Source organism: Lynx rufus, unplaced genomic scaffold (assembly GCF_022079265.1).
Source record: "Lynx rufus isolate CCGP_SWC_20201006 ecotype Redwood Valley unplaced genomic scaffold, mLynRuf1.p SCAF_2, whole genome shotgun sequence".
In the NCBI taxonomy this organism is placed as follows: Eukaryota; Metazoa; Chordata; class Mammalia; order Carnivora; family Felidae; genus Lynx; species Lynx rufus.
The window spans coordinates 191483871-191509158 of NW_025814834.1; the positions used below are offsets into that span (position 1 = coordinate 191483871).

Sequence of the window (25288 nt, forward strand, 5' to 3'; positions counted from 1 at the left end):
AGAGCCTGGAGCCTGTTTCTGATTCTGTGTCTCCCTCTCTCTCTGCCCCTCCCCCGTTCATGCTCTGTCTCTCTCTGTCCCAAAAATAAATAAACGTTGAAAAAAAAATTTTAAAAAAAAATAAAAACACAAAAAGCTTCCATCCACCCATCATAGGATATATAAAAATGAGCTACAAATGGATCATAGATCTAAATGTAAAACCTAAAATAAACTTACAGAAGACAACATAGGGAAAATCTTTGTATGTAACATGAAAAGAATGTTAAAAGATAAAAGAGAAAGTTGATAAACTGAACTTTATCAAAATTAAGAATGTGTGTTCTTCAAGAGATACTGGTAAGAGAATAAAAGGAAAAGCCTAAGAAAAAAAGCCTGTGTGTTTATAGAAGGGTTCAACTTAATAGAAATTAACCATGGCTTGGCTGGCTTGTATGCCCACCATTAGTTATGTAGGACTTTTCATTCCTGTCTTACCCAGTATCCTAGTAATTCTTGATGGTATCTCACATGAGTTCAACAGTTATTCCAGAATGTGTGACATCCACGATGCTGTTCTGCCTTAGTTCATCCTTGTGATTTGCTCCCTATAAGCATGTAGACAGTACCTTAGGCTTTCCCCATGGCCACATTACCACAATGGAATCTGTGTCATGGCGAAGGATGTTCCCTCCAGAGAGTCCCAAGTGATTCAGGGTCTGAATGTGTATACCTTGGAAGTGAAAATCACCATTCCCATTCTGCCCACTCTCTGCCATCTAAGCTTCAACATTAAAATAAAGAATAGGGGTGCCTGAGGGGCTCGGTCGGTTAAGTGTCTGACTTCAGTACAGGTCATGATCTCGCAGTTGTTAAGTTCGAGCCCCACACTGGGCTCTCTGCTCTCAGCACAGTCTACACTTTGGATCCTCTGTCCCCCCTCTATGCCCCTCCCCACTCTCTCTCTCAAAAATAAACATTTAAAAAAAGGAAGAAAAATATATTTCATGAAGGGTTTATGTCCAGAAAAAAGACAGACAGACACACACACACACACACACACACACACACACACACACACACACCTTCTCAAAACTCAACAATAAAAAACAATCCACTTTTTTTAACGGGCAAAAGATTTGAAAAAATATTTCACCAAGAAAGATATGAGAACGGCAAATAAGCACATGAAAAGATACTCAACATAATAAGTCATTAGGGAAATGTAAATTAGAACCACAGAGAGCACCACTAATTTTAGAATGGCTAAAATTAAAAAGACTGATCACACCAAATGTTGATCAGGAGATAGAAAGCTAGAACTCTCATACATTGTTGGTGGGAATGTAAAATGATACAACTACTCTGAAAAACTTGTCATGTGATACAACCATTCCACCTACATATTTACCTAAGAGAAAAGAGAAAGCGTTTGTTTTTTTTAAATATATGAAATTTATTGTCAAATTGGTTTCCATACAACACCCAGTGCTCATCCCAAAAGATGCCCTCCTCAATACCCATCACCCACCCTCCCCTCCCTCCTACCCCCCATCAACCCTCAGTTTGTTCTCATTTTTTAAGAGTCGAAAGAGAAACCATTTGTCCACACAAAGACTTATAAATACAAATGTTCACAGCAACTTTATTTGTAACAGCCAAAAAGTAGAAACATGCTAAATGTCTATCAACAGGTGAATGAGCAAAGCATGATAGAACCATACAATGAATACCCAGCAATACAATATATTAATTCCACACAACATGAATTTCAAAATAATTATTGTGTAAAAGAAGCCAAAGGCACAGCATAGTTTATAAAAAGAATGATATAAAATTCTTAAAAATGGAATCTAATCTCTAGAGAAGGCAGATCAATCGTTGGGTGAAGATGAAAGATGGTAGGAAAAGACAGACAAATGCAACGGGGTAGGAAGGAAATTCTAGGGGTGATGGATATATTATCTTGATTATAGTAATGGTTTCACCGGTGTTTTGCCATTAGATATGGCAAAGCTTATCAAACTGCACATTTTAAATGTTTATTTATTTATTTTTTTTTCAACATTTATTTATTTTTGGGACAGAGAGAGACAGAGCATGAACGGGGGAGGGGCAGAGAGAGAGGGAGACACAGAATCGGAAACAGGCTCCAGGCTCTGAGCCATCAGCCCAGAGCCCGACGCGGGGCTCGAACTCACGGACCGCGAGATCGTGACCTGGCTGAAGTCGGACGCTTAACCGACTGCGCCACCCAGGCGCCCCAAACTGCACATTTTAAAAACAAGCAATTTACTGTATATCAATTATATCTCAATAAAGATTGTAGTTTGTCTTAAGTTTATTTATTTTTGAGAGGGAGAGAAAGAGCATGAGTAGGGAATGGGCAGAGAGACAGGGAGAAAAGAATCCCAAGTGTGCTCTGCGCTAATAGCATGGAGACCAACATGAGGCCCGAACCCACAAACTATGAGATCATGACCTGACCCCAAATTAAGACTCAGATGCAGGGCGCCTGGGTGGCTCAGTCGGTTAAGCATCCGACTTCAGCTCAGGTCATGATCTCATGGTCTGTGAGTTCAAGCCCCACGTCGGGCTCTGTGCTGACAGCTCAGAGCCTGGAGCCTGCTTCGGATTCTGTGTCTCCCTCTTTCTCTGCCCCTCTCCTGCTCGTGCTCTGTCTCTCTCTGTCTCAAAAATAAATAAAAACATTAAAAAAAAAAAAAAGAGTCAGATGCTTACCCAACTGAGCCATCCAGGTGCCCCTCAATAAAGTTGTTTTTAAAAAGACACATGGCCCAGGAGGTGTCTGGCTGGCTCAATCGGTGGAGCATGCAACTCTTGATCTCAGGTTTGTGAGTTCAAGTCCCATGTTGGGTGTAGAGAGTACTTAAAAATCTTTTTTAAAACTTATTTTTATTTCTTTGAGAGAGACAGTGCAAGCAGGGGAGAAGGGCAGAGGGAGAGAGAGAATCTTAAGCAGGCTCCACACTCAGTGCAGAGCCCAACGTGGGGCTTGATCTCACAACTGTGAGCTCATAACCTGAGCCAAAATCAAGAGCTGGACGCTAAGGCACCTGGGCGGCTCTGTCAGTTAAGCATCAAGACTTCAGCTTAGATCATGATCTCACAGTTTGTGGGTTCAAGCCCAACATCAGGCTCTGTGCTGACAACTCAGGAGCTTGGAGCCTAGAGCCTGCTTCGGATTCTGTGTCTCCCTCTCTCTTTGCCCCTCTCCCACTGTGTGTGTGTGTGTGTGTGTGTGTGTGTGTGTGTGTGTGTGTTTAGCACGCGCGCTAAACATTAAAAAAAAGAGCTGGACGCTTAACCAACTGAGCCACCTAGGCACCCCAAAAATAAAATAAATTTTAAAAAAAGACATGGGCCAAGAAGTACACAAAATCATAAAAATAATTTAAATAAATTTTACGTTTCAGTTGTCAGATTTATAGTTTTTACTGTAAAAATGTAAAACCTCTGTGCATAAATATAAAAAAAATGAAAAGATAAATTGGAGAGAAGATAATTCCAAGGTATATGGCCAGCAAAAGATTCATATTTCATAATACAAAATTTCATAAACTATAAAGTAAAAGACAGTCAGCTCAGTCGGTAGAGCATGTGACTCTTGATCTTGGGGTTGTGAGTTTGAGCCTCATGTTGGGTGTGGAGATTACTTAAATATAAAATCTTAAAAAAAATTTTTGGGGGCGCCTGGGTGGCGCAGTCGGTTAAGCGTCCGACTTCAGCCAGGTCACGATCTCGTGGTCCGTGAGTTCGAGCCCCGCGTCGGGCTCTGGGCTGATGGCTCAGAGCCTGGAGCCTGTTTCCGATTCTGTGTCTCCCTCTCTCTCTGCCCCTCCCCTGTTCATGCTCTGTCTCTCTCTGTCCCCAAAAAAATAAATAAACGTTGAAAAAAAAATTAAAAAAAAAAAATTTTTGGCTCAGGTCGTGGTCTCCCATGTTTGTGGGTTTGAGCCCCGCCTCCGGCTATGTGCTGTCAGCTTGGAGCCTGGAGCCTGCTTCAGATTCTGTGTCTCCCTCACTCTCTGCCCCTCCCCTACTCAGGCTCTGTCTCTGTCTCTGTCTCTGTCAAAAATAAACATTAAAAAAAAAATTTTAAGGCAAATAACGCAACTAAAAAATGAGCAAAAAACACGAAAAGGCAATTCACAGAAGAGGAAATGTGAATAGCAATAAATATAACTAAACAGGTAACTCCTTACAAGTAAACAGAAAAAAGAAACAAATTAAAACCACAATGAGATACCACAGTCCACCCACCAGAATGGCTAAAATTAAACGAACTACACCAATTACTGGCAAGAATGTGGGGCAATGTTAACTTTCATACATGAATAACTGGCATAAATTGCTACAAATACTTTAGAGAATAACTTGGCAGTATTATAGTTGAAGGCAGGTCTATATATGAACTCAGCAACTCCACTTTAAGCATATACCCTAAAGAAATTCTTGTACCAATGTATCAAGATACATTGGGAAAATGTCAACCCCAACAGTCAATGTAAACAAATGCCTCAGGGTGCCTGGGTGGCTCAGTTGGTTAAGTGTCCAACTTTGGCTCAGGTCATGATCTCACAGTTTGTTGAGTTCCAGCACTATGCTGAGCTCTGTGCTGACAGCTCAGAGCCTGGAGCCTGCTTTGGATTCTGTGTCTCCCTCTCTCTCTCTCTGCCCTTCCCCCAATCATGCTTGCTCGCTCTCTCTCTCTCTCAAAAAAAAAGGCATTAAAAAATAAAAATAAATAAATAAAAACAAATGCCTCTAAGTCCATTAATAAAAGAATGGACAAATGAGTTATATTTACATAATAAAATACTATACATCACTGAAAAATGAAGGTACCAAAGCTATCCATGCCAATACAGATAAATCTTAGAAACATTCTGTTACATTTATTTTATTTTTCCATTATGTTGAATTTAAAAAGCTTCAGAAGAGGGTACCTGGGTGGCTTAGTTGGTTAAGCACCTGACTTCGGCCTGGGTCTCACGGTTCATGAGTTTGAGTCCTGCTTCAGGTGAACTAGAGCCCCACTTTGGGTGAGCCCCACTTCTCTCTTTCTGCCCTCACTCACTTGTGCCCTCTTTTTCTTTCTCTCTCAGAAAGAAAGAAAGAAAGAAAGAAAGAAAGAAAGAAAGAAAGAAAGAAAAGCTTCAGAATATAGTACACCATTTAAGTAAAGTAGAAAACACATAAATGTGTTAAAATGCACAAATACTAAGTAAAGAGATTCAGGACAATGATTAAATACCAAAATCAGGATGGTGGTAGGAGGCAAATGAATCAATGAAAGGGTACACAGGTAGTCTCTATCATTTTATTTCTTAGGTCATGCTCATTTTAATATACTCTCTACTACTTTGTATGTTGGAGATATTTTGTTTTTAACATATGCTGCAAAATTCTGAGCAAAACTGATTTTCAACCTAGATTCCTACACCCAGTCTAACACAAACAAGAGACAGGAGAGATCTCAGAAAGCTACCAGAGGGTGGTATTCCTTCAGATCCAAAGCAAGCGAGTAAAACAAGAAAAAGACACAAGGGCTAGGAAACAGAAGGGAGAGAAACAAAGACAAATACTAAAAAAAAAAAAAAAAAACCACAAAACAAAAACAACAACAAACAACAACAACAACAACAGAGGATAAAATGAAAATTAATTTGAAAGGGTAACAGATAGGGGCACCTGGCTGGCTCAGTTGGTGAGCTGATCTCCAGGTTAAGTTTGGGCCCCAAGTTGGATGTAAAAATTGCTTAAAAAATAAAATATTTTAGAGGGGCACCTGGACAGCTCAGTTGGCTAAGCACCCAACTCTTGGTTTCAGCTCAGTCCATGATCCCAGGATTGTGAGATTGCGCCCCGCACTGGGGTCTATGTTGACAGCATGGAAGTGGCTTGGAATTCTCTCTCCCTCTCTCTCGGTCCCTACCCTGCTCATGTGCTCGTGCTCTCTCTCTCTCACAATAAATACACATTTGAAAAATACTTTGAAAAATGATATAAAAGGGTAACAGATTAAGTACAAACTGTATAAAAACACAAGAAAAATGGATGTTCCACTAAATCTTGACTGAAATGCAACACATAACATTTTAGTAATTCAAAACTTTTTCTATGTACCACTGCTTTATATAATGAGATAATTTTCTTTTCTTTAAAAAAAAACATCTTGGATATCCTTTCCTATCAATACATATAGCACTACCTTATCATCTGTTTAAATTTTACTTGAAAAAATACTGAAATACAGCAAAAAGGTAAAATTCACCTACAATCCCACCACATTAAAATTTTGTACACAATAAAGAAGTGAAAAATCACAACTGTATTCCATCTAATTTTACTCCCATTCCCCACATCCAAATAACCCCTATAAATAATTTGGTACAGGGGCGCCTGGGTGGCGCAGTCGGTTAAGCGTCCGACTTCAGCCAGGTCACAATCTCGCGGTCCGTGAGTTCGAGCCCCGCATCGGGCTCTGGGCTGATGGCTCAGAGCCTGGAGCCTGTTTCCGATTCTGTGTCTCCCTCTCTCTCTGCCCCTCCCCCGTTCATGCTCTATCTCTCTCTGTCCCAAAAATAAATAAACGTTGAAAAAAAAAATAAAAAAAATAATTTGGTACAAATGCTTTATAAACATAAACAAAAGCTTTCTAATTCTTTATAATAATCTCCTGGGCGCAGATGTCTTATGGTTTTGGGATGTTCAAAGGGTATTTATTTTTTGGCATTTCCAAACCTAAAATAAAAAAAATTTCTGGCATTCTACTCCCCTTTAAATTAGTAAGGTCTTCCCTTCTTTTTTTTTTTTACATTTATTTTTGAGAAACAGAGTGAGACAAAGTGTGAACGGGGGAGGGGCAGAGAGAGTAGGAGACACAGAATCTGAAGCAGGCTTCAGGCTCTGAACAAGCGGTCAGCACAGAGCCTGATACGGGGCTTGAACCCACGACCTGTGAGATCATGACCTGAGCCGAAGTCGGACGTTCAACCGACTGAGCCACCCAGGCGCCCCAGGTCTTCCCTTCTTAAAAATATACTTGCTTCAAATTTTCAATTTGGCAACCAAGATCAATGAAACTGATTATAGAAAAGTGGCATGAAAAATTGTTTCTTTATAATCTATACTAATTGGAAAAGAGAAATCATGTTCAATATTCAAATATTCAATGTTCAAATATTTAAAACCACTTATATTAGACCTCAAAATTATTATGCAATAATAATAGTTCCTGTTTCACTTATGTTCCTCTTACCTAAGGACAAACTAATTAGAAGGTGGATAAATATATATGATCAAACACTGACTACTGCTCTACTGTATCAATAAGCAAACATAATACAAAAATTGTTTAACGTTTATCTTCTCTACTAGATAATAAACCCAGAGGGCAAGAACCACATCTGTTTTGTCATCAGTGCAGATCAGAATCCAGCAAACTGAATAGTATATAGCAGGTATTCTTATAATTACTTGCTTTTGAGGCTTCGCACTATTATTAAAGGATATGCTAAATTATTTTTGAAGTTTGATTAAGATAGTTTCTCAGATACATATCTTTGAAGAGAGTGAAACAACTGTATATTAAAACAGATTTGCGGTACCTGGGTGGCTCAGTTGGTTGAGTGTCCAACTTCTGCTCAGGTTATGATCTCATAGTTCGTGAGTTCAAGCCCTGCATCTGGTTCTGTGCTGACAGCTCAGAGCCTGGAGCCTGCTTCGGATTCTGTGTCTCCCTCTTTCTCTTTCCCTCCCCTGCTCATGCTCTGTCTCTCTCTCTCTCTCTCTCAAAAATAAACATTAAAAAAAAAACTTAAGGGGCGCCTGGGTGGCTCAGTTGGTTGAGCGGCCGACTTCGGCTCAGGTCACGATCTTGCGGTCCGTGAGTTCGAGCCCCGTGTCGGGCTCTGTGCTGACAGCTCGGAGCCTGTTTCCGATTCTGTGTCTCCCTCTCTCTGACCCTCCCCCGTTCATGCTCTGTCTCTCTCTGTCTCAAAAATAAATAAACGTTAAAAAAATTTTTTTAAATATAACTTACTTTAAAAAAAAAAACTTAAAAAAAAAAAAACAGATTCAACTAAGTAGATTTGGTTCCAAATTCTTACTGCTTCATTCAAATCCTTGTAAAGGAGGAGAGCAGCATAATGTTGACCAAACTGCACTTCTGGGAGTTTTTAAAAGAAAATGCTTAAAAATAAATAAATGAATGAATGAATGAATGAATGAAAATGCTTAAACCCTATTTTTTACAAGGGTGTTCACATCAGATTAATGACACACTAGTCATGAATTTTGTTTGGTGGTAAATAGATATGTCAACGTTCAGAATTTTATTGATATTATCACCTATTCTTATCCTCGGCTAACATCCTACACTGAGAGGGAGTTTCCCCCTTAAAAGTTTTAAGCTGAAAGGGGAGTGAACTAAATAACTTCTAAACTTCTTCCCTCAAACATGTTTATAAAAACATGGCCACCTTTTTTCAGGGGCTCAAATCCAACGTGTTATAAATTCAAATCACTTTTTTAAAAAGTTTATTTATTTTGAAAGAGAGAAACAGACAGACAGACACAGAGGGATTGCGAGTGGGGGCAGGGGGCAGAGGGAGAGAGAGAATTCCAAGCAGGCTCCGTGCTGCCAGCGCAGAGCCTGACCTGGGGCTCTATCTCAAGAATCATGAGATCACAACCTGAGCCCAAATCAAGAGCTGGATGCTTAACCAACTGAGGAACTACCCAGGCACCCTTCAAATCACTTTTGATATGCACAGATTTCAATAAAATGAAATACATAATTTATATGGCAAATAATAAGCCAAGTTAAAACCAGTAGTCAAATGAATCAAAGAAATTTTTATATAGAATGATTTGTTAGTTACAACAGGTCAAATCCATTATATCCACTATATGTGGATCCCAAAGGACATCCATATTGTTTCAACATAAAAGAAATTTACTGGAAATTACACTTCCAATCTACAAAGCTCATCATAGGCTCTCTAAAACTATATTAGCAAATGCTCTATAAACATCTAGGAAACCTTTTTTTCCCCAATGGGCTGTACATTGACAGGAAAATGGTGGAAAGCTGCTCTACATGAAATATTTCTTTAAAACATTATTAGTGATGAAATGGATATAAAGAAATTGATACACTAGGTACCTATCTGCTACCAAAAGTTATGCTAAGAGCAGTGTTATACTGTCCTACCTGATATTCACAACCACCTATCAGGGAGCTTTCTATTACCCCCAATTTTAGAGACAAGAATAGAGATCCAAGGCAAAGTTTAAAGTCACAAGAATGTTAGAATGAAATCTCCTAACTTCAAATCTACTTTCTATTAGATATGTTCTTCATGTCATAAGATAGTAAAACATTAAGATTGCCCAAATTTGATGTCATATCCACACTTACTGTTAGAACTTTATGGGATCATTTGTTCTAGATTTAACATTTTCATTTACCAAGACCCTTAAAGACTGTAATCAAGATTTCACTTTGAAGAAAGAAGCCAAATAAGGATAGTAAACATAACTAATGTAAACAAATAACTTCAGTTCAAATCAGTAGAGTGGTTTCCACTGGGATAGGCATTTACTCTACAGAGAGAAGTAATAACCCATTGGGGGCAGAAACATAATACTAACACTTATTTAAATGACTTTCAAACATCTTACCACTTTTATGTTTTTCTGTGGTTGCTTATAACATATAGGTACTGCATAAATAAAACATTATTCGTTTATTTCAATAAGGATACGTAAGACCAAAGTCTGGAGATGACTTAGAAAATAATCCTTAGCAAACATTTTTCAAACGAATTATATAATTTCTAAGGAGAATCAAACCTTAAAGATCATCTGATTTGAGCAGCAATCTGAAGTCCCCAAAACAAACTGATTTGGCCCAAGGTCATACATACATTCAGTGACACCTTATTTGGTAACATAAAAATAACAATATAAGAAAAATTTAGCTAATGGAAAGTACTAGGGCCTTTCCAGTTATTCAGCTATGACTTAAGTCTTTCTAGAGTCTAATAGCATTGATATATAAAACATCAATAAATGTCTGTTGGAAATGAGTAGACCGACAAATTTCCCACAGCAACAATCACTAATTTGTATCATACATTCCAATGGCTTCAGATTCTTGAGAACCTCAAAGCAGCATGGAATCTTAAGATTACATGATCATACTCAATGATTAAACACAATCAAATTTTAATGACTTTTAGCCGGGAATACTTTAAAATACAGTTATGTAAAAAATAGTAAAGAAGAACCTCACAGAAAAAAAAGTTCAAATATCTAATACACATGAAAAACATACAAATGCTACTCAACTTTTTGTAGGCTAGTATCCACCAAAATTTAAAATAAACATTCTCTTTAATACAGTAATTTCAACTCCAAGAATTTATGCTATAGGTATAAATAACTAGTGTTTGATGTTTAAGGATATTCACTGCAACCTTACTTATGATAACAATAAAAAAGAACAAAACGGTTTAATTATGGTACATGCTCAATGTGTGTCGATATAGAAAATTGTTCTCATTAAATTAAAATATAAATCACAGAAGAGTATTTGAGATTTTAAGAATACACAAGAGACTTAACTCTTTTGGGGAGTGACTGGAGGGACTGAAGGCAGAAAAGGGCTTTTATTTTTTCCTTTCTGTAGCAATATATATTTTTCTAGGTAAAAAAAATTTTTTTTTCAATTAAGAGTGTTGAAGGTTTTGCTACCTGCAGAATTTATTTTTTTTTTATTTTTAAAAAATTTTTTTTTTCAACGTTTTATTTATTTTTGGGACAGAGAGAGACAGAGCATGAACGGGGGAGGGGCAGAGAGAGAGGGAGACACAGAATCCGAAACAGGCTCCAGGCTCTGAGCCATCAGCCCAGAGCCTGACGCGGGGCTCGAACTCACGGACCGCGAGATCGTGACCTGGCTGAAGTCGGACGCTTAACCGACTGCGCCACCCAGGCGCCCCGCTACCTGCAGAATTTAAAATCAAGGCAGTTTTCGGGGCACCTGAGTGGCTCAGGACCTTAAGCGTCCAACTTCGGCTCAGGTCATGATCTCGCAGTCCGAGAATTCGAACCCCGCGTCAGACTCTGTGCTGTTAGCTCAGAGCCTGGAGCCTGCTTCAGATTCTGTGTCTCCCTCTCCCTGACCCTTCCCTGCTCACACTCTGTCTCTCTCTCTCTCAAAAATAAACATGAAAAACATTTTTAAAAATATTTAAAATCAAGGCAGTTTACAATAAATTATACAATTTTTTAAAGTAATAAACGTGTGTATTCCACAAGACAGATTATCTACAATATCAATATATTAAGTTTTAATATATAAGCTCAACATTATTTTTCTAAAAATATATACATATATAGAAAAATTCTCTAAGTATATATTCCCAAACTGTTAACCTAAGAAAACTATTAACCTAGAAAAATGTAGTACTGAAGTATTAGGGTATATGTGACAGTTTTCATCCTTTGCTCTCTTCTTTTACATTATTCTAATTTTTTTTTACATGAATTTCTTGGACAATTAAAAAATCTAATATTTAAGCAATCTTGAGAAAGAAAAACAAAGGTGGAGGTATCATAATTCCAGATTTCAAGATATACTACAAAGCTGAAGTGATCAAAACAGTATGATACTGGCATAAATACAGACACATAGATCAATGGAACAAAATAAAGAGTCCAGAAATACATGTACGCTTATATGGTCAATTAATCTATAACAAAGGAGGCAAGAATATGCAACGGAGAAAAGACAGTCTCTTCAGTAAATGGTGCTGGGAAAACTGGACAACTACATGCAGAAGAATGAAACTGGACCACTCTCTAACATACACAAAAATAAACTCAAAATGGATTAAGGACCTAAATATCCTAGAATCCTAGAAAAGAATATAGACATTAATTTCTCTAACGTCAGCCCCACCAACATTTTTCTAGATATATCTCCTAAGGCAAGGGAAACAAAAGCAAAAGTAAACTCCTGGGACTACATCCTTTTGCATTTCAAAGGAATAAGTCAACAAAACAAAAAGGCAACCTACTGAATGGGAGAAGATATTTGCAAATAACATATCTGATAAGGGGTTAATATCTCAAATATATAAAGAACTTATACAATTCAACACCAAAAAACAAACAAATCCAAATAAAAAATGGGTAGAGGACCTGAACAGACATTTCTCCAAAGAAAACCTACAGATGGTCAACAGACACATGAAAAATTGCTCAACATCTCTAATCATCAGGGAAATGCTAATCAAAACCACAATGAGATATCACCTTACATCTGTCAGATTGGCTAGAACCAAAAAGACAAGATATAATAAATGCTGGAGAAAAAAGAACCCTTGTACACCATGGGAATGTAAATTGGTAGAGCCGCTGTGGAAAACAGTATGGAGGCTCCTCAAAAACTAAAATTAGAAGTACCATTTGATCCAGTGGGCACCTGGGTGGCTCAGTTGGTTAAGCATCTGACTCTTGATTTCAGTTCAGCTCATGATCTCTCATGGAATTCTCTCTCTCTACCCCCCCCGCCCCCGCAAAGACAAATAAACTTAAAAAAAATCTTAAAAAAAATGACATACCATTTGATCCAATAATTCCACTTCTGGGTATTTACCTAAGGAGAAAACATTAACTCAAAAAGATAGACACTCCTAAGTTTACTGCAGCATTATTTACAATAACCAAGATACAGGGACGCCTGAGTAGCTCAGTCGATTTAGCAACCGACTTGGGCTCAGGTCTTGATCTCACAGTTCGTGGGTCTGAGCCCCACATCAGGCCCTGTGCTGACAGCTCAGAGCCTAGAGCTTGCTTCGCATTTTGTGTCTCCCTCTCTCTCTGCCCCTCCCCTGTTCATGCTCTGTCTCTCTCTCAAAAATAAATATAAAAAAAAAAAAAGATATACAAGCAACTTAAGTGGCCATTAACAGACAAATGCATATACATACACACAATGGAATACTACACAGCCATAAAAAAGGGTAAGACCTTGCTATGTGCAACATGGATAGACCTAGAGGGTATTATGTTAATTAAAATAGGGCAGATTGAGAAAGAAAACTAACCTATGATTTCACTCATATGTGGATTCTAAAAAACAAAACAAATGAACAAACAAAAAGCAGAACTGGACCTATAAATACAAAGAACAAATAGATGGTTGCCAGGGGGAAGGGAGGTAGGGCAAAGGAAAAAAAGGGTGAGGGGGATGGGAGATACAGACTTCCAGTTATAGAATGAATAAGTCATGAGAATAAAAGGCACAGTAAAGGGAATATACTCAGTGACACTATAATAGCATTGTATGGTGACAGATGGTAGCTACACTTGGAGTAAGCATAGCATAACATATAGAGAAGCTGAATTACTATGTTGTACATCTGAAACTAATGTAACACTGTGTGTCAACTATACTCAAATAATTTTTTTAGTTTTAATCCTTATATATACACGTATACTATATACATATTTTCCCAAAAATCAGAACAATACACCAAGCTATTCACAGTGAGATTACATGGTGGTTTCACTTTCTGCACTTATACATCTTGTCTTAAGCTTTTAGAATGAGCACATACTAGGCAGGAGTCACAAAACTTTAAATATCTATCTATCTATATATACATATATATATTCAGTTTTATTATTTTAAGATACTTTATGTATTCTAAGCATATATGTTAAAAAAGCAAATTAAAGTAAATGAAATTATGAATAAAAATACACCTATTTTATATAACCATGTATCACAAAAATGCAATTCCCAAGCTAGGCCATTCATTCCAATATACCCAGTAATAATTCTTAACGCGTGTCCATATTAATAAAGCATTATTGTGCTGGCTAATGTGACACACTCCGGCTATTTCCCTGGGAGTAAAAATACTATGAAATCAAATGTCAGCATGCTGAACTAATAGATCCCTCCCAAAAAGGACAAGGCATTAAAAAAAAAAAAACATATTAAAGAATTCAGACATAGCACAAAAGTGAGAAGAAATAGACAAATACATTAGTTCCCAAGCTAGCTATGTTGCAGAGATAAAGGTAAACCCAGATGAATAACCTTGACCTCAAGATATGTCTAAATAGTATTCATTTCTAATTTACAAAAGTTATAATACATTGAAATACTTTTCATATGTGACAATAAGTATAATTCAAAACCTGCAAAAACTTGGAGGGAAATTTTTTTCATAAAAAGCTCACAGTCATGTTTTAGGCTGAAAGTAGGGAATCAAAATTCAGTGGTATATAGAAACATAAAGCAATCCACTCTTCCACACAGTGTTTTGCTTTACTATAATGAAAGAAAAACATGTAATTTGGGGATGATATCAGGTTTAGAACACAGCAAAATATTAAATGTCCCAGACTTTTTAAGTTTGGCAAATGCTGCATAACAATGTCTCTCTAGGAGGTTCACAATGCATCTTAACATATATGACACATAAAAAAATATTTATCCCAACATTATCCTAACTTACATGAACATAGAATCCTTAATTCAGTAAGTACTTACTAATACATATAACTCATGGAACAAAACAGTTTAGGAAATGCTGATATAGGAAAAAGAGCATGGACTTTGGAATCTGAAGACTCTGTCACAGCTTACTTGCTGTGTGACCCCGGGAAAGTTTATTTCCCTGAGCCTCAGTTTTCTATCTGTAAAATGAAAATAAAAAATAACACCATCTACCTGAGAGCTTGGCACATAAAAGATGATTGATTAGTTGATAGATAGAAAGATTGACAGATAAATAAATAACCCCTCTAATTTTTCATGTAATGGTTTATATGTTGGCTTTAGGGATCAACAAAAGTTTTAGGAATCTATTTTTTTGTATACAATCTTGCTCAATCCCTTATCTATGTTCAAATTTTCCAGTATGATATCAACCATATCCAAAATAAATGTTTCAACCTGGCTCAGCAAACCCTGTTGAAAAGCTCTTTAAATATTTGTGGAATACAAGCAACCATGGGAAATTCTTAGAAAACATAAATAAGGGGCACCTGGGTGGCTCAGTCGGTTAAGCTCCAACTTCAGCTCAGGGCATGATGTCCTGGGTTCGCGCCCCATGTCAGGCTCTGTGCTGACAGCTCAGAGCCTGGAGCCTGCTTCAGATTCTGTGTCTCCCTCTCTCTCTCTGCCCCACCCCCCCTCAAAAATAAACATTAAAAAAAAAAAAGAAACCATAAATAGGGGCGCCTGGGTGGCGCAGTCGGTTAAGCGTCGACTTCAGCCAGTCACGATCTCGCGGTCCGTGAGTTCGAGCCCCGCGTCAGGCTCTGGGCTGATGGCTCAGAGCCTGGAGCCTGTTTCCGATTCTGTGTCTCCCTCTCTCTCTGCCCCTCCCCCGTTCATGCTCTGTCTCTCTCTGTCCCAAAAATAAATAAATAAACGTTGAAAAAAAAATTAAAAAAAAAAAAAAGAAACCATAAATAAAATTTAGTTCTACTCTTTAGTAATTAGGATACAAAGAACAGTAAGACCTGATCCCTGCTCGGAAGCAGCATAAACTGGCTGACCAAAACATGTCCCTATTTCTTAATAAAGAAAGGTAAGACTTGTTAAGAAGTCTAGTCAGAGATTTAAGGAAGGAAGGAGATAAAAGATCAACAAATATTGACTAAGTACCCATTAAGTGCCAGGGACAATTCTAGGCACTGGGTAAACAAAACAGTCAACACCCTCTTGATGCTTACATTCCAGGTGCAGAGACAGATAAATAGACATATTTGTCATAGACATCAGATAGTAGTCGGTGATTTAGAGAAATATAAAGCAGTGTTCAGGAGTTGAAGATGATGGGGAAGTGTTGTTTTAGACAAGACAGTCAAGGAAGGCCTCTGGGAGAGGTGACAGGTGTCTAGAACAAAGCGAAAACAAAGCACACTTTAGTTGACCAATGCCTTTGCAGGCTTGAAACAAGTGGTGCTTTCTACTTAGATTTTTTATTAAAATTGTTCAAAAGAGCATGAAGCACAGGTAGACACAAAAATCACTAGTATGAAAGAGACTGGGTGGTACCAAGTAAATGACAGCATCCAAAATTCCCACTGCTTCATAGTCACATTTATAATTATGTTTTGGTCATATGTGGTGCAAAGCTAGTTTATGCCATTATAACCACCTGTCATCTAGTTTCTATTTAGAATGCACAAAAAGAAAAGGTAATGTATTAAAAATCCTTTAAAATAAATGAGAAGTAAATCTCAAGAGTTTTCATGGTCACCAATCTCAAGGAATTAACTGATCCTCCCCATCTCAACATTTCCAAACTGTTGCCTTATTAGGCTGCTAACTCTTCTTCAATGCTATAACGCCTCTAATTTTCTCCCTCCAACACTACTCCTCATTCCACACATGTAAATGTGTACATTGTATGAATGTAGGCTAAGTTCACAAGTACGCCTCCAAGAGATGAGCAAAGAGTGTCTATCCTGTTCCTTTATCCTGTTTCTTATGATAAAGTTGCTTTTTACATCAGATTTTACATCAGGTGTTTCTTTTGAAGTACTAACCTCTTCAGTATATCATGAAGTTCTACAATATAATTCATTCAACAAATTAGCTTTGTGTGCCAGGCACTGTATTAATTGCTAGGTGCCAAGTATACAAAAAAGACTAAATAAGACCTCTACTCTTGTTGGTTTGGTGGCCAATACAAGAGACAAACATGGAAACAACTATTCAGGTACCACAATTATGTACAAGATGCTACCGGAGTACACGAAGAATCACCTCATTATGTCTGCTGCAATCATAAAACACTTCTCAAAGACTTAATGTTTGAGCTGGTCTTAAAGGATAAATAAGCAGATGGAGAAGGGAGGACCCTAGGTTAATCAGGCAGACTTAGAGATGGATACTGTAGTAAAGGTATTAAAAAAAAAAAAAAAGGAAAAAAGGTTGGAAAGGTGGGAGCTGGGGAAGGGGAGTGGGGGCAGTGTCCAAATTCTAAAAGGCTTTGTCTGCCAGGTGAGGCTGGTAAGTCTGAATTCTATCTTGTCTTTGGGGTAAGAAACCATTGAAGAATTTCAGGGAACAAAGTGACTAACGAGATTATATTTACAATTTAGAAAGAATACCAGAATGGAGTGTAGATAAAGTCAGTCAGAAAGCAAGGGAGCTTGGTAAAGAGGTTGCTGCAACAGGACATTATTTATGAAACCTGGACTAAGCCAGTGACAGCAAGAAAAGCAAGAGTTAAAAGTATGTACAAAGCATCAAAAGAAGACAAACATCTAAGAGGAAGTCTAGAGAAATTAGAGAAAGCTTCACAGAGGAGACGGTGTTTGCACTGGGCCCTAAACAAGGAAAATTCGCCATATAGAAAATGAGAGAAAAAAGGAGAGAACAGCACAATGAAAGACAAAGGCAGACTACTTGACCTGAGATCTTGCTAAAGTATCCTTCTGGAGATCAATCAATTGGTAAATATTTACCGAAGCCTAATATGTATGGATCTTGAGGAATCAAATGAAAATTAAAGTCAGCTTTCCCAAAATAATGTACTTGGAGAAATTTTGGTCCAAGGACTCCAAGTAAAATACCTCTGAATAAGAGTAGGATTATGGTGATGGGATTGGCTAGGTAAGAGCTGAAAAGTAAACTGGAGGTAAGTGGGTGAAGACTTTCTATTCGAAGGCTAAGAAATCTGGAAAACTAGGACAATTCCGGGAACACTGTTTTTTAGATTGTCTTATTTAGTCCATAAACAATATGTTTACATAGATAATAGTAAGTACTATTATTGTTCCATTTACCAATGAGAAAACTAAGGGTTAAAGAAAATAACGTACCCAAGGTCACATAGCTAATTTAAATGGTGAAGCCAGCAGACCCTTTGCATTCAATCACAAATCCAGGAGAAACTGAAATATATGCAGTACTTACTTTAACACTTAAAAATCTATAAAGTCACTATTAGTCTAGAACCTAAAAGTTTCATATCAACAAGATTTATTCATAAAACTACTTTGCCTGGTATTCTCAAAGTATAATCATTCACCCAATAATTTCAAGTCTGTTAATGTTACTTAAAAAGCTTTCAAAATGTGTATTACAAATAGAACTACCAGTTGTAAAACTTTAGGAATCTTGATCCCAAAATATAGCAAAAACTTGAGAGGATAGCCATCAATTTTTCAACAAAACAAAGAAAGACTATTTTCTGGAGTTAATCTCATCCACACTGTTTGGCAGACAGTGTTTTCAGAAAAGAAATTGAGGGAAAAGAGGGAAAAGCCACATCCCATTGTCATTGAATACAAATGTTCACTGAATACAAGTTGATCTAAGTATCATTTTCTTAGTAACTATTACTTTTCAAGTTTCATTTTTATCATCTTCACAAACTTCTGAAAATTGAAAACATGCCCAGAATGAGACAAGCTACTCTATCCTTTCATATGTAGGTTTATTTCTTGATTTGGTGCAATTCCAAAGATAGACCCATTTCTTTTAAGTACTGCAAGAGCTGGAGAGAATATGGTCCCAGCCTGTTGCAGGAGGGATGTGCTTGGTACATCTAAATCTCTAGATTTCTAAACTAAATACCTGATGAAAATACTTTTGTGGCAGTTAAGTATCCCGGAGAGCACAAATCAGGCCTTTATGATGCTACTACCTATCTTTACACATTAAGTGCTCCTAGAGGGCATGTTCCTATATCCAGCACTTAGTGCAATGTCAGGCACACCACAAAGAGTGGATGAATAAATCTTATTCTGCCTTTCAAATGTGAAACCAAGAGCTATCCAACCAAATCTGAATGGTGAAATTGTTCCTCCTTCATCATAAAATGTTGAGTTTTTTTTCTGTATTTGGTGAACAAGGGCACCATGAGTTGATTTTATCTGGACTACTGGGAAAAAATGTGACCAAAATATTCTGACAAATATTGTGAAGAGTTGTATATAAACTTTCTCTTCTACTGTTTGTATAAAGCATTATAAGGAGATAAAGGCCAGGAAACAAAATAAATTCCATAAGCACAGTGTGTCCAAGGTTATTAACTAATAAGCGGTAGAGTCACAAATAGGACCCGACTAGCTCCCAATCCAATGTGCTTCCTATTATAACACATCATGATTACAGGAACATCTTTTCTTATTACATTTATTAGTCCAAAAAAGTGTTTGGGGGAAAAACCTCAGGCCAAAGGAAATCTTCACAGAAAAGACAAATTACAGAAGTACTTTGCTTTTTAAATTCCTCTGTGCCCTTACATTTCTAGGTGTCACCAAGACTCAAGACATTAAAACATTCAGTTAAAATGAGATGAGGGCTGCAAGCACTAGGCATAAAGCAAAATATATAGATATGTAGATATATACATGGTATCCTCTGATAAGCTTCAACTTAAGTAGTTACATCCATTCTTGTTATCTTTCTAAGATAATAACACAAGCTTAGAAGACTTCCCCAAACCCAGATTTCTTCTCCTGTCGTCCTCCCCATTACTCCTGTCCAATCAGCTTCCCATTCTCCCAAAGCTTCAATTTTCCTTCTCATCTCTACCTTTGGCATTCAAATGCTCCCTTCCCCTCCCCCTACAGTCCCAAGACTCATTTTTTACCTTTCAGCCTTAGGGCCTTCCTGGACCACCCTATCTAAAGAGGCCTCTCCCAGTTACTTCTAAGTACATAGTACGGTCCACAGTTAAACTTTTAATTTGTTTTTACTAGTTAATTGTCATTCCATTCCATTAGGATGTGCCATGATGGCTATCCCCTTACCACTGTCTCTACAACACCTCCTTTTCCATCATTACCAAAACTGTTCTGGAAATACTGTTACGTCTACCACCTCCTTCCAACTGTACGCTCATCATGGGTAAGTGCTGTCTTACGTTTCCTCAGCACTCGAGGAAGTGCCTGGCATCATCCAATGCAGTCAGTAAAAGTTCGCAGAATAAATGTATTAAGCACCAATGCTCATTACTAGCATAGAAGCAAAGAAGAATTACACCGGGACACTTCCTAGTGCAGACAAATGCTGCAGGTTGTAGACATAAAAACTGCTAATGATACAATGTATAGAAAAGATGAGCATGGACAAAATTCCATTCAAAGAGATGAGGTGTCTCTGGCTCAGCAAAGAGGAAGGAGAAAAGCAAGAAAGCAAGCCAATTTTTTATTTTCCACTGGACTAAGAGAGCAAAATTGTCCCCCCCAATTACAACTTTGCAACAGCGCAATGTATTCGGCACACTCAACTACTCATCAAGAGTCCAAGTACCAACATACTACCATTATTTTGCATTCTCTCAGATACACCAGGTGAGGAGCAGAGTGTTGGTCCTGAAACCCGATAGAATAGCAGAAGTAGAAATAATAATGGCGTATCTTTAAATTTATAGACAAAAATCTGGAAGTGACCATGGAGACTATAAACTAAACATACCAATAAATATGTATGTAACCACAGGTTAGGACCCACTGTAGCACAGAAATGGTCATACCACTGCCAAGAGACCACACTCCACATCTTTCTCAATCCTCTTCCACTCAAAGACCCTAAATAGCCACCACTAGCTCACTAGCCTCACTGCTGATAGCACAATCCTCAAAGGAATCCAGAAGAAGAGAAAGAACAGCTTAAAAGTCTCCCCACCCCGCCTCTCAAAAATAAATAAATAAAATAAGAAAGAAAAAAAACAACACAACCAACCAATGGGCTCCGCAATCACTAATGAGAAAGCCCAAGACGCCTTTCAAAGCCAACTGTCAGACCTTTTAGGGGCCCAGATGACGTTGACTCCAAAGAGAAGTCTCTGGCCCCAACACATATCTCCGGATTATTCAGGAAAACTCAGGTTTTCCAGTTTGGAGATCTGTACTCAAAAAAGGATCTCCCAGCAGGAACGAGCAATCAATCTCTCTGGAGGCAATGGCGCTCCAACCAACCACCCGGCAGGGGGACAGGCAACGGCGACAGGGCACGGCCCTTCCAGGGAGCCGCCGGCGCCCTCCGGGCTCTCAGTCTGGCCCAGCGCAACCCGCCCTGGCGGTGACCAAAGTCGGGCAGTGGTGAAGGGGGGCCAGCGGTCGAGCTTCCCGAGCTGGGCCTTCCCGGCCTGGGGGCGCGGCGAGACACGGAGGTGGCGCCTCTCAGTCCAGCCCCGGCTGCGGCAACCGATCCGAGGCCTCTTCCCCTGGCCTCCCCACCCCGCCGCCTTCAGCCAGCCAGTCAGCCCCTCACCTGGCAGAAGCTCCGGCAGTAGTTCAAAGATGAGACCTCCGACACCTCCTGCTCCCTCAGCTCTGTCTCCAGCTGCCACAGACACGGTCGCAGTCCCGGGGCTCCAAGAGCCGGAGATGCAGGGCGATGACCCCGAGCCATGGACTCAGTCTCGGTTCCGTCCCCGGCTCCGGCTCCTGCCGGAGCCTCAGCCCCGGCCCCGGCGGCGGCGGCGGCTTCTCCCTTTCCGTCCGCCATCTTCCCACGGCCCAGCAGCGCGTAGGCAACCAAGCCACGTGATTCAGCCCTGGCCCCGCCCCCGTTCGACCACACGTGGTGACGCACTCCTTGGCGACGCGGGCGCGGGCCGGATTCCGTCACTGGGTTTCTGGGTGCTCCTCCTCTCGGCGGCCTTCCCGACAGCCGCCCTGGCAACAGCCTGGCGGCAGCTGGCCAAACACCTACTTCTCTCAGCCTTTCCAGACTCTCTGGAGTCACGGGGTCACCGAGCCGGACATACATGTAGACATAACCTAGACAGGAGCGGCCTGACGCTTAAGCTGCGATCGGAAGGAAGAGAGAATAAGGATCCCCCGGTGGAAAGAAAATAAGCAAAGGTTATGAAGACTAGGTCCGTGGGAAGGTGGTTTATAAGAATGGGCACTACAAGTCAGTAGGGAAAGGATGACCTCTACAGGAAATGGGGCTGAGGCAACTTTTTCAATAGGAAGAAAATTTAGATTTCTACTTTAAACCATATCCAAAAATAAATCCCAGGTGGATTACATGTAGGCCCCGAAATATTTTTCAGGAAATATTTCTTTAGGATATCAAAATAGGGACGAATTTCTTAAATAAGTCCCAAAAAAGCACAAACCGTGTGAGAAAATATTGTTAGATTTGACTGCATTAAAATTAGTTAATTCTGTAACAACAGAAGTTTAAGAAGATGCAACACAAAGACAAGCCAAAAACTAGATGGTATTCAAATATATAAAACCGCCAAAAGATTAATATCCGAAAAGTTCCCCAAATCAAAAGGAAAAAAAGCAAACAATCCAGTAGGAAAGTAAATAAAGGATATACAGAGCTAGTTCACCAAAACACCAATAAGAATGACCAATAAACCCGTGAAAAGATGTTTAACTTCACTGTGACCATCAAGGTACAAATTAAAACAATATATGGGGCACCTGGCTGGATGAGTCAGAAGAGCATTTGACTTTTGATCTCAGGGTCATGAGTTCCAGCCCCATATTGGGTGTAGAGATTAAATAAACATATATATATATATATATAATATATACATATATAACATATATATTATATACACATAATATATATGTGTATATTATATATATACATAATTTTATACCCATTAGCACCATGTTTTAGGATTTAGAAATATGGAACTTATATATTGCTGGTGGAGGCATTAATTGGTAATCACTTAATAAAATTGAATATACACATGTCCTGTGACTCAGCAATTCCTCATAATAATAATAGTTGATATTCATTGAGATAAGGTTTTTTATATATTTTAACCCGTTTAATCCTACTAACAATACCATGAAAAGTTACTATTTTTACCCTCATTTTATAATTCAGGAAACAGACATGGAGACTTTAAGTAACTTGACCAAAGTGACACAACTTGGAAATTATGGTGCCCGGAATTCAATCCCAAGTAGTCTGCTCCAGAAACGGATCTCTTAGAGGTGCCTGGGTGGCTCATCTGGTTAAGCAACTGGCTCTTGATTTTGGCTCAGGTCATGATCTCATGGTTCATGAGATTGCCAGGCATTGGACTCTGCATTGGGCTCTGCGCTGACAGCATAGAGACTGCTTGGGATTCTGTCTCTGCCCCTCTCCCGCCCAAGCTTGAGTGCTCTCTCTCAAAATAAATAAATAAACTTAAAAAAAAAACTACCATAGAATCTGACCTCTTAAAAATTTTTTTTAATGTTTATTTATTTTTGAGTGACAGAGCACAAGCAGGGGAGCAACAGAGAGAAAGAGGGAGATACAGAATCCGAAACAGGCTCCAGGCTCTGAGCTGTCAGCACAGAGCCCGACGCTAGGCTCAAACTCACAAACCGTGAGATCAAGACCTGAGCTGAAGTCAGACGCTTAACCTACCCGAGCCACCAAATCTGACCTCTTAAACACTATGTTGCCAATGTTCATTGCAACACTATTAGTGTTCAACAGTACACTAAATGTTCAACAGTAGAAAGATGGATAAACAAATTACGGTATATTCACACACAAAAAATATACAGCCAGTAAATGAATGAATTAAAACTTCATGAGGGTTGATGGGGGGTGGGAGGGAGGGGAGGGTGGGTGATGGGTATTGAGGAGGGCACCTTTTGGGATGAGCACTGGGTGTTGTATGGAAACCAATTTGTCAATAAATTTCATATATATATAAAAAAAACTTCATACATCAGCATAGTAAGCTGCATACATCAACATTGATTGATTAGCACCTATTATGTGCTGGGCTCTTTCCCAGCTAACAGAGATTCAGAGAACAACATATTTTAATGGACAGATGTGGCTAAACATTAATGTGTTAGATGTAGGTAATAGGCACATAGTTTTCTATAAAATTCCCTGTACTTTTTTGTATCTTTGGCATACAAAATAATTAGGCCTAAAAAAAAAAAAAGGCAGGATGAGGTGGGGTGGGAAGAAGGTCAGTGTATCTGTAATGTGGTGCAAGGCAGGGCAGGTGGTGGAGATGAGGTTGGAGAAGGAGAAGAGGGCCAGATAATATAGGACTTTATAGCTCAAGGCAAGCAGTGGGGATTTAAAGTGTGACAGGTAACCACCGAAAAGCATTAAGTGGTCATATGATATCATCTGATTTACACTCCTGCTGCCACCACGTAGAGAAAAGGTGGTGGGAGGCAAGAAGGAAGACAGAGAAGCTATTGCAGCAGTCCCAGTAGTAAAGGTGAACAGATTAAGGATACATTTTGGAAGCAAAACCAACAGGCCGATGCTTTGTTTATGAGGAGTGAGGGAAAGAGAGGAATCTGGAATGGCCTTCAGTTTGAATGGTTGGCAAAGATGCTTACTGAGAAAGATGGAGACTAAGGAAAGAAACAGATTGGGAAAAGAGGGAGAGAGAACTGAAAGTTCTGTTTGGGACGGGTTAATTTTAATTTCCCTATGAGACATCCAAATGGATGCGCTTGGATATATGTCTGTGGGCAGGGTTGGAGATGCAGAACCATCGGTGGTCATGCCACTGTTACAAGACAACAACAGACAAAAACCACAAGACTTCTTTCACTCCACCACATCCTCCCCTAGTTTCCGTCCCACATCTCTGCTCTTTTGTAGAAAAACTCTTGTAAAGAGCTGGCCAAATCCTCTATTTGCACTTTCTTCTCATTTTCTCTTGAACCCTTTACAGCCAGGCTTTCATCCCCAGTCCTCGCTGAAACTGCCTTTTTTTTTTTTTTAATGTTACCAGTAATTTCTACTTTTGTTGTCTCAAGTGGCAAATTCTCAGTCCTTTATTTAGTCCCTTGGCAGTATTTGGCCTTGTTGATCATTCCCCGGTATTGGATTTCACTTGGCTTCCAAGTCTCCATACTTTCCTGGTGTTTCTTCGTGGTTTCTTTTCTTGCTCTCCCTTCTCTTTCTGATTTCTAGCTGTCCCAGGCACAGCCCTTCAACCTCTTTTCTATCCACACTCATTGCTGTACCCATCCAGTTCTTCTTTTTTTAATGTTTATTTATTTTTGACAGAGATGACAGAGCATGAGCAGGGGAGGGACAGAGAAAGAGGGAGACACAGAATCCGAAGCAGGCTCCAGGCTCTGAGTGTCAGCACAGAGCCCGACACAGGGCTCGAACTCACAGACGGTGAGATCATGACCTGAGCCGAAGTCGGACGTTCAACGGACTGAACCACCCAGGCGCCCCTGTACCCACCCAGTTCTAATACCATTTACATATTTAGGCCCATTAAAACCATCCAAGAAGGGCCCTGCCCTGGCAAATCTCTCTCTCTCT

At 39.1% G+C, this 25288-nt stretch overlaps 1 protein-coding gene across 2 annotated transcripts in view; it reads right to left on the bottom strand.

Moving 5' to 3' along the window:
* RLF (RLF zinc finger) overlaps positions 1-25288 on the bottom strand; it is a 96656-nt gene that overhangs the window by 65859 nt on the left and 5509 nt on the right. The window contains exon 1 of one of the 2 annotated variants that reach the window (XM_047082755.1): positions 21275-21533. The exons of the other annotated variant lie outside the window; for it this stretch is intronic. Within the exon in view, the coding sequence (XP_046938711.1) occupies positions 21275-21511 (237 nt within the window). The 5' untranslated portion in view covers positions 21512-21533. Of the gene's footprint in view, positions 1-21274; positions 21534-25288 lie in introns of those variants that run through there. 2 annotated transcript variants of the gene reach the window in all.